The 10,977-nt window shown below is 30.8% G+C and overlaps 1 protein-coding gene across 1 annotated transcript; it reads left to right on the top strand.

Moving 5' to 3' along the window:
- The first annotated feature begins 6,291 nt into the window (after positions 1-6,291).
- On the top strand, positions 6,292-6,693 carry LOC125198448 (glutaredoxin-C9-like). The gene has a single exon (XM_048096788.1). The coding sequence runs from the start codon at positions 6,292-6,294 to the stop codon at positions 6,691-6,693; it is 402 nt and encodes a 133-aa protein (XP_047952745.1).
- The last annotated feature ends 4,284 nt before the right edge of the window (positions 6,694-10,977 follow it).

Below are 10,977 nucleotides of genomic sequence, written 5' to 3'. Positions count from 1 at the left end.
TCCAATATGGTGATGCCATGTGGCACAAAACATGCAATATTTTAAACACAAAAATGCAATCTAGTTGTATATGCATTTCCGCAGATTGCATTTTAGTTGTAGGTAAATTGCATTTTATAGTGTTGAGTTTTGCATTTTCACTTAAATTGCATTTTATATTGTTAAGTTTTGCATTTTCACATATATAAATGCAATCTGTCTATATATAAAATGCAAATTAAACAGTTAATATCTAAAATGCAAAACTCAACAATAAAAAATGCAATCTGCATATAACAAAAATACAATCTGCCGAAATTCATTTATAACTTCTACAAATATATATTGCATTTTAGTGTTTACAATATTGCATTTTTTGTGCCATATGGCAACATCAGGTTGGATGTACATTGTAACTTTAAAATTAGTTGTTATACTAGTACATGCCTATAATTAATTGTACTCCTTCTCTTAATTTAATTACATGATACAATCTCTAATATGTATATAAATGGAATAATATACTAGCTACTAGTTTTCTGTCCTATTAATTAAATTAGTCTTTTAGTCATTTTTTAATGTTCCAAAACTTATCCTAGCTAGGCTTCATAATTAAAATGGTATTAAAGCATCGTTTTATCAAATGTTTTTGAAAATGATATGTGACACAATGAATAAGGGCCAAATCAAACAGCTACATATTATATTGCTATTTTCAAATAACACTTAATATAAGCTATTTTTCAAATCAAACAGCTACTAGGAACTTGAAATTTGGTAAAATAAAGTACAGAAATCATTTTATTAAAAACTAGCTTGCAGTATACTCCATATGTTCCAAAATAGCTCGAAGTATGTCAATTACATTTTGTGAAATGTAAACAACCCCCCCCCCATATAGTTATGATACTATTGATAGAATTAATACTCTATTTTTATTTCTTGATTGAAAGCAGGGGTGCAAATTTAGTTCTCGGGTTTCGGATATACACGATTCTGACCCAGTACCCGACAGGTTTGGGCTATCCAAAACCAAAAATTATAGGTTCGGATATGAGTTTGGTAGTTGATGTTAGGATTTTTGAGGTTTAATTAGGGCATCCGAAACTCGTATTTGGGTACCTGATTAATATCGTAATCCCAAGTACCTAAGATGAATATGAATTATGAATTAAATGCAATGAATCTTAGTTTTTGGGTTATAAAGTTCGTAGTTTACTAGTATTTGGATTATGTTTGATTGCTCTTACATTTTATTAATTCTATTATCTAAACTTTAAATCATTAGTACTTCTTTACTTTTGTGCACTGTTTTAACTAAATATCATGTTGCTTTATTTATGTTATTTCTTGTTATCTTTTCAATATATAATTATGCTTTCACAATTTATTTACATGTTTATTTAAAAAGTTTATTCTAATCTCTTTTGAGTTTCGATTTATGAAAAAAAAATTATTTTGAAGTTTGAACTTTTAAGAACTTCTATTCTAACCACAATATAAGTTATATAAATAGAATAAATTTGAAATATATTAATTTTGGGTTTAAAGGTACCCTATTAGTCGAGTTCGGGTACCCGCATCAGATATTAGGGTACCCGAATTCGCATACGGATCGGATATTTGGTATGATATTTTTGAAATTTCGGATCAGGTACCCGAATTTACAGACCTAACTGAGAGGGGAATTAATCCAAGTCTTACTATTTTGGTGGCATTGTTCTATATTAAAAATGTGATAACATTGATAACTAATCAACACATTATACAATAATGCCAATATAGTGACATGAGTATGTCAACATTGATTTAGATTGACATACTTTGTCTTTATGTTGACATTTAAGTATAAATGTCAATCTAAATTTATGCTGATATACTTATATCGTGGACTCATGATGTTGACATTTTAAATTTTAATATGTTGATTAATTATCAAAGTTATCCCATTAAGCTAGATATCATTAGATTACACCCATAAGATTATAATGCATAAAGTGTATCCAATTGAAGAAGTTGGAGAAATTTAATTTTTTTTCAACAAAGATTATAATGCACAAAGTATATCCAACTGAAAAAGTTGGAAATTTAATTTTTTTAACACGGAATGTGATCAAATGAAAACTCTAAATATTGTACAAACTCAAAACTATGATCTGGACCATTGAAAAATGTCAACAGATCACAAAAAAGTATCAACAGGAAAATGTCAACAGAATTTCAACGGTAGTCATGATTGATGATGTGTTGATATTGTGTTGACATTAAAATCTTGAAATTTTACACTGTATTGATATTGTATTGAAACAGTGTTGGAGTTGTGTTGATAAGTTTTGAGTTTGTACAATATATAAGTTTGCATTTTATCACTACCCTTTTTAACACTAAGTCATATATGACGTGGGAAGCTATGCGAGTATTAATTACTATGCATTAAACACCACATGCAAAATATGGTACTCCCTCCGTTCTATTTAATACGACCCAATTTCTTTTTTGGTTTGTCCTAGTTAAGATGACTTATTATTAAAAATAGAAATATTTATTCATCTTTTCTTACTTTACTTTTCATTTCACATTTAAAATAAAGTTGCATAAATTCCCGTGCTATTTAAGGAAGATGTTAATCTTCCCTGAAATGGATAGAGTATCTTACAATCGTTGGGTCCAGATTTTTGTATTAGGTGACTACATTGATATATAGTCCCAGTTTTCATCCAAAAACTGACAATTTAGACAAAGCAAAGGTCACGTACCTATCATCATGTGGAAAAAATTTAATGAATACTCAGAACATAGGAATCCCATTTACTTCCGGCAAAGATTTTAAGAAATACTACTATATATTAAAAAAAGTGAATAGAAAAAAAATAGTAGAATATGAGTCTTACTTAAATTTTAAATAATATGTGAGTTAAATGAGTTGGTGGAATGTGATGTCTTTTTACCATTTATAGTAAATTGGTAATTATGAACCGGAACTTATATTTGCTAACGAACCAAAATGAAAAAATTGGACTCTTATTCGCGGACAGAGAGACTATAATACAATATTATTACACAGTACTCCCTCCGTCTCATAATAGATGTCACACTTTCCTTTTTAGTTTGTCCACAGAAGATATCACATTTTCTTTTTTGGAAAAAATTCCCTCTCACATTAATATAAATATATTATTTTCTCTTTTCACTTAACACACAAAATAACACTTTCTAAAATCCCGTGTCAGTCCCCAAGTGTGACATCTACTATAGGATGGAAGGAGTAATTGCTAACTACACAGCATGATTAAAAACAGCTAGCATATTCTTCACTCCCCTACGTACTCCATATATAAAATTCTAGTATTATTCTAATTTAAATTATTTAGTAAATTGTACACCATCCATCCCAATAATTTTATAATATTTAGCTTTTTTACAAGAATTTTATGCATTGTTATTTTATCAAATAATGAAGAGAGTATAAAGTACAAAAGATGTAAAAATAGAAATGATGTTGTTTCTTTTTTTAGAATATTTCATTTTTATTGAGACAATTAAAAAAGAAAAACATCCCATTTTTAATGGGATAGGGGTAGTAATTTATAAATAAAAGCACTCGTTGTAGCATGGTTGTGTTATATGTATGCAAAGTTAATTTTAAATGTGAAACATAGAACTATAACACAGAGGTTATTGTTTGGGTAACACGATGTTCATTTTTCAGTTTATTTTAGAAAATTCCATGTTAAGGTTCATCATCCTATAAATGTCAAACATATTGTAAAAAAATGTTAATGAGCTCATAATGAACTTCGTATTGGAAGCCAATTTAGCCCAAAATTCATGGATTACCTCAACTGCAATTACCTTAATTCAAATAGTTAGAAACTTAATACGGTTGGCCCGGAAAATAGCTTGAGCATGATAATATTAAATATTGCTTTAAAGGACAAAAATAGCATATATATAACTCATTTACCAAACTTTATTGTATTGGAGTAGTATTTATAGGACTATATGTACTTCTGATAAAGTGATAATAAAAGATAAATTGACCATAATATCATGTATAATATAATCAACTATCATTTCTTTATATATAGTTATGAAGTTTGTGCCCAATACAAATTTTTCTATTAATTCTAGAACTTTTCCTGATTCAAATTTCCCTTAAATCGAAACTGAAAGATAATAATACTCCGTAAAATATATTATTCGCTGGGGGATATTAGCTAGTTCTAGAATTTAAAACAAACGATAAAGGTAATAAATTATTGAAGACAAACGATAAGTTTTCAATTAAAACGTATTCTATATAACAAAGTAACAAAAAGGTAGGAACGAAGATTAATTGGAAAGAAGCAAAAAGTCTTGCGTTGGTTCGATGGTATTTACAACTGAAATAATTATCATAGCTACCAAATTAAAAAAAGAAATGTCAAAATGAAAAGAAACGTCAAATGAAAATTCTAGTTGTTACTTTAAATTAAATGTTTGAATACAACAATAAAAGGCCTAATTAATTTAAAGACGTTAAAAATAAATTTAATAATAAAATTTGAACATAGTCCATTCATTTCATTAAGGTGGTCCATTCTCATTGTCACACAGTATTTGCTTATTAACTTTAGAAAAAGCAATAACTTTTTCCAATTCAAATATACGTAGGTGGGAACTATATTTCACTAACTTTTTTCCACACATTTTCTTCATATTTCTTTAAATTCGTATAGCTAAGAAATGAGATTCTTAATAACGAATGAAGGAAATACAACTTACTACGATTCAAAATTAAACAAAAATAATATTACTAATAATTTAATGCGTATGCCAACGACTACGACTACGTGGCAAATGAATTAAAGCGTGTATACGTTACCACATCATTAAATATTATCCATCTTATTCCTTAAAAAGTTATACGTATTCCACTTCATCAATTGAATATTAAGGGTAAATTAAGAAAATAGCAAACACGTACTTATACTTTTATTCTAATTTTTAATAGTTCTTCGTACAATTTTTTTTTTTTACTTAGTATAGGTCCCTATATTTTTATCATAACTTTTATGAAGTCTTCGTAAATTTATTTAGGTCATTATATTTTTATCATAATTTTCATTGAATCGGTACAATTTATCATTTTAGTAGGTTCCTTTTACTTTTATCTTGGATAACATACCATCTCTTTTTACTAAAACTTAAAGAACTTTTTAATTTTCCATTATTTAACTTAGCCTATGATTATTAATATTCAGTCAAACTTATACTTCAGTATAAATTAATGCAAGCATGCTATATATATTTTTTAAAATAAAAATCGTCAATTGAAAATTTGCATGTTCTTCTCTAAATGCTTCGATCAATCACAAAGGTTATAGATTTTATATTTTCTCCAACTTAGTGAAATTTTTTAGTTAAAAATATTTCTTTTTAGACTAGGTTAAGTTAAATAATGGAAAGTTAAAATGTTCCTTAAATCTCATTTTATATGGATTATATGTTATCCAAGATAAAAGTAAAGGGACTCTCTTCGAACATGAAAAAATTGTACAAGATCCATTGAAAATTGTGATAAAAGTGTAAAGACATATTAAAACGAAAAAATTGTACAAGGATTTTATGAAAGTTATGATAAAAGCATAAGGACCTAAAAGTGTGTTTTGTCAAAACAGAAACATTGTAAAAATATGTCAAATCCTGATCGATCTTACAATTTTGAAAATCAGATAAAAAAACCATGATGTTTAGATTTATTCTCGAATATCCTGATAGTCCATGTGTAATATATTGTTCCTATTTTCAACCAAATAATGTCGTTTTCTTTATGAATAAACAACATTGTTTAATTAATCGGTGGTGACATTTACATATGATTTTTCAGCTGTCATATGATACAATTTCATAAAAAAATCACCATATAATACTCCATTGTGAATAAATCTAAACTTTATGGTTTTTCTATTTAATTTTCAAAATTGCAATAAATCAAAATGTGACAAAACTTCGTATTTTATTTTTTCCATCAATTTACAACTACATTAATTACCTGGTCCACTAATTAGATTAAAAAAATGATTTTCTTCTCAACCTCAACTTCCATATTTATTTCACAAGCATAACATTAATTACTTGGTTTATTAGGTTAAATTTTTTTCTTTGGTGCTATAAAGTTTCAGCCCTTTTACTTATGTATACGTGGATCCAAAATTGATGTGTTGTAAAATCAATATATTTAAACGAGTAGATATAAAATATGCCACAACAACAAGTACATAGAATTTAATAGCTAGGACATAGGAGCATTTACCCAATTATTTATAACCAATGACGCATGCAACTCAATTTGCATCCAACATGTCAATAGGTCAAGAATTCAAGAATATGCAACGGCAGCTCTCCTCCTCCGCCGCCGGAGCGGCCGAGTGCAAGAGCATGGTGGAGGAGAGCCCCGTGGTAGTGGTGGCACGACGAGGCTGCTGCATGAGCTTCGTTGTGAGGCGCCTGCTCCAGTCTGTCGGCGCCAATCCGGACGTGTGCGAGGTGGAGGAGAGGCACGTCGATGAGCTGGCTCGTCATTTGGGGGAGTCGGGTGGCGGGGTGCTGATGCAGTTGCCGGCCGTGTTCGTTGGGGGCCGGTGGTTTGGTGGGATCGAGCGGGTTATTGCCACGCTCATCAGGGAGGAGCTCAAGCCATTGCTCAAGCAAGCCGGAGGATTGTGGCTGTAAGCAGTAGCGGATGCAGAAAAAAAATGTTCGGTTGGAATTTAAAAAATGTGTGGGTCAACCATTTCTAATAATTTCTACAATTTGTAAAGTAGGGAAAAAGTTGATAAATCCTTACTCTCTCCTTATTGTGCCTATGATATAATTTATTAATTTCCTTTTTATTACAAAACTATGTAGGTCGTGTGCTTAATATTGAAGATTGTAGGTCGTGCTCTTAATATTGAAGGTGAAATATGAGATACTACTAACTAAAACAATTTCATTGTGAAATCTGAGCATGTTATTCCTTCTTTTCGCTAATATATATCTCATGTTGCCATTACTGTGAAATTTGCATTTAATATAATAGTAGAAGGCCTTCCAAAACCATGTTAATTAGTTTGAAATATCATTTCTTTAAATCTCTTGCTAAAAATACATTAGTCTACTATTAATTACTTGAGGTGGGACCGAGGAAGTTCTAAACTATAGTTAAAAATTAAGTAAATGCTAGTATGGATGTAATAAATTATACATGGAATTTTGTATGGGTGATTTTTAAAATAATAGTAACTGATTTATTAAACTCATTAGGTTTTTAAGCGTCCATTACATTATTATTTTGGATATATCTTCCATGCATGGCACCGATTACATTTTCTCTATTTAATAAATATTTTATTGGTAAAAAATTAATATTATTTCCAAAACAAGTATTCTATAAAAATGATATATCAAATTTACCCGTGTTCATTTTCAAATGCTACTATGACTTTAGACAGTACACTCAACACATTATTATGTAAAACACTGGACTTGGTCCATCATATACTCTTATGAATTTTAATTGAAGAAATTCTTTACTGAAGCACTCATTTTGGATATATAAAGATTCCAGTCACAAATTTAAAATTTATACTTTTCTAGCTAGTAATTTTTTTCTTTTTTATAATCAATTCAATAATGGTTCCGTTTAATGACCATGTAGTCATGATGACTTGGACTTTTAATACTCTATCCGTCCCACTTTAAAAAGTAAGATTAAGTAAGATTTAGTGAGATAGTGATTATTGGAGTGTGTAATAATTGAAGTGAGATAGTGGAAAGTGAGACCCTTTTGACTTTTTGTGTGTTTAGGATTTTGTTTTGTTTATTTTTATGAAAGTAATGGCATTTGAGTGTAAATTTCATCAACAATGAGGTTAAATTTTATATCCAAATATGTTAGATTCTAAATGTGACTCTTAAACTGGGACGGACTTAAATGGCAAAATGTGACTCTTAAACTGAGACGTAGAAGTATATTAATTGGAGGAAAAACGTCTTACCGACTTGATAAGAATCCATGTATTTTATGATCCATTTCCCAAAGATTTACCCATTGATGATGCTTGATCTAACTATTTTTGTGATGCTATTTTCAATTTCTCAACAAAAAACAAAAGATAATAAAAGATCCAACCAACAAAAAATGAATCTAAACAAGAATTGATGGAAGATTAGGAATGGAAAGCATGTGTATAATGATGAGATAAAAGAGTTATGACCATAGGACCTTGACCAAAAGAATGGAACCAACCCTAGACAACTTTCAATAGCTCTATCACCCCTTAGCTCCACTACTCAATGGATACACCCCATTGATGCATACCTCTACTTGAATCAATCTATGAAATTGAGACAAGCAACCTTCAAGGAAGGAATTGGATACATTCCTCAAAGAGGAAAAACCCACTAGGGAGATAACTTCAATCACAATCTTAATCTAGAATGAAAATGACACCAAAAGGTATTTATACTAAGGGCCCAAAATGTGGAAAAAAGGCCCTAAAAAACTATGTCTCGGGTGATTCACCCGGTCGGGTGAATTGCAGGGTGCAAAACACCTGCCCGGGTGTTCTCTCTGCACTCCCTCGCCAGTTCTGCTCGACTTCTGTAAAACCGCCATAACTCTCTCATTCGGACTCCGATTGAGATGTGCAAGATACCCACGCGAAGCTGTTTCCAAGACGAAGACGATGGTGGTAGTTTCATAGATTTCGGATATCATCTTGATAGGACGGTTTCTGGTTGAATCCAGCTGTAGTTGAAATCCTTGACGCACGACTTCCATGACCGTATCACGACTATTTAACATAATACTTAAGTAGGAAGAGAAATAGAATGATGATGGAGTGAAGGCTTGGACGATAGAGAGATAGGGATTCTGATATGTTCTTTCTCTTTTTATCTTGTAATTTTTCTACTAACTATACTTTTTAGTTAATTCTTTCATATAAAATTGACTAACATTAAAGGGAAGTCACCATAATAAACAATACAATTAAATATCCGGAAAAAAAGTACTGTCTGTATAAAACAATAATTTAAAAACCTTTCAACATTCTTCATTATAATATTGCAGGTGGGGAATTGAGAATGATTTCTAAATAATATAAATATTATTTGTTGCCAATTCTTTAAAAAGGTCGAACAGCTTTTCTTGAAAATAATTATTCCAGTGATACTGTTTTCTAACTTAATTGGTTCACTTTAGAGTTGGTGGGAATTTTAATTTTGGTAATGAAATATTCATCTAGATATTACACTAAGCCGTACAGATATATAATTCCCCTATTATAATAATTGAATGACAAAGATTTTATTTTAATTTAGTGACGGGTGTAAATATTACATACGCATACCTGAATAAATTAATTAACTCTATTAGAGGTCGTTAGATTGGTTTGCAAGATTATATATCAAAATTAAATATGTGTGTGTTTGGTTCATAAGATTGAATTTTACTATTCAATCCTAAATGGATAATCACGTGATAATTTAATCGTAGATTATGTCTTTGTACTATTTTATCTAGGAAACCAAACACCAACTTAGATTACAATATCTCTTATACATTGTCTCAATGTTCTAAATTTAAATTTAAAAAATTTTGTTTGTAGGCATTGAATCCTTACCGATTGTAATGTGAGGTTTTTTTTTTCTTCTAAAAAATAAAATAACATAAAAGGATCACCGATTATGCTCTAATAACAAAAAAAGGTTTACTTTTACACATAATGAGTTTTTTTTATTGACGATATCTACGTTGCTCATATATGTTGGTATTAGACCAAGGGTATTCTCGGATCAAAGGGTCCAATAACCATCCCATGTGCTGATTTGTAGGCCACTTGAAGGGTGAAACAACGGTATATTGAAAGACAGACAACGATCCCTCAACATTTGATTAAAAAAGGACGAGTTTTATGCCACTCAATGTCTCAATCACACCCATTGGATTACGTTGCTCGTATTTTGATTCATTTACAATAATTCAAGAATATAAGTGTAACAGCCCGCTCTCCTAGGGTACAATAAATGCGGCAACTGCTACCCAACGGACTCGAAGAAATGAACAAGGCTAGGGTTTCATTTAAAGAATTTTAACCAAGAGATTTAAAAGAACTATCAGAGTATTTAAAGCGACAACTTAGCCTAAAAGCTTGAATGAGAAAGAGAAAGGGGTATCATAAATAACGATCAAATTCTCAATAGTACGACATAATATTTAAGATAAAATCACAAGAAAAAGTCTAAGGCCTCAAATCGAAGGAAAGATGTAAATATCCAAAAACGACGGACTCTAAGGTGCATCAAAACTCAGCGGAAAACGACCAAGAGAAAGAATAGCCATGTATGAAGACACAACTACGCTTGAAGTTCATAACATCCATCTTAATTAATTATCATGCTCAACACCCGCCACCGCTCGTCGTCATTCAACCTGCACATAAGGAAAACACATGCAGGGCTGAGTATTTTGAAATACTCAGTGAGCTCGTTGCCAAAACATTTTATAAGTTATGCCACCCTTACCAAGTGAACTCGAGTTTTACAATTTATCAAATAAAATATCATCGAGTATCACAAAATATTTTCATAGATTGGCCAATCAAATAACTCCCCACTTTTCTCATCAAATTCCACAACCACATATCACAATCTTTCCATGGTGCGACGAAAGCGTGGCCACGCTTTTCGCCCACGAGACCGGCCGACTAGCTAGGACGGCTCCCGATCCCCTCGTGTACACAGCCTGGTAGGGTTTGCGGCCCATACTCAGACCCGAATTCGTATATCGTATCCATAGCCCTATAGCCCAATGGAGCGAACTCACAAACTAGGCATCAGGCACACAATCTCACAATAAAGCAAACATAGGCATGGCATAACAGTTAAACCACCCTTATAGCTCCGATAATTATCTTTGACAAAATAAAAGAGAGTTTTTGAGAGTAAAGCCCACCTTGACTGCTTAGATTT

Source organism: Salvia hispanica, unplaced genomic scaffold (genome assembly GCF_023119035.1).
Source record: "Salvia hispanica cultivar TCC Black 2014 unplaced genomic scaffold, UniMelb_Shisp_WGS_1.0 HiC_scaffold_1477, whole genome shotgun sequence".
Taxonomy (NCBI): domain Eukaryota; kingdom Viridiplantae; phylum Streptophyta; class Magnoliopsida; order Lamiales; family Lamiaceae; genus Salvia; species Salvia hispanica.
The sequence above is the reverse complement of the archived record's forward strand: the minus strand, read 5'-3'. Positions and strand labels throughout refer to the sequence as shown.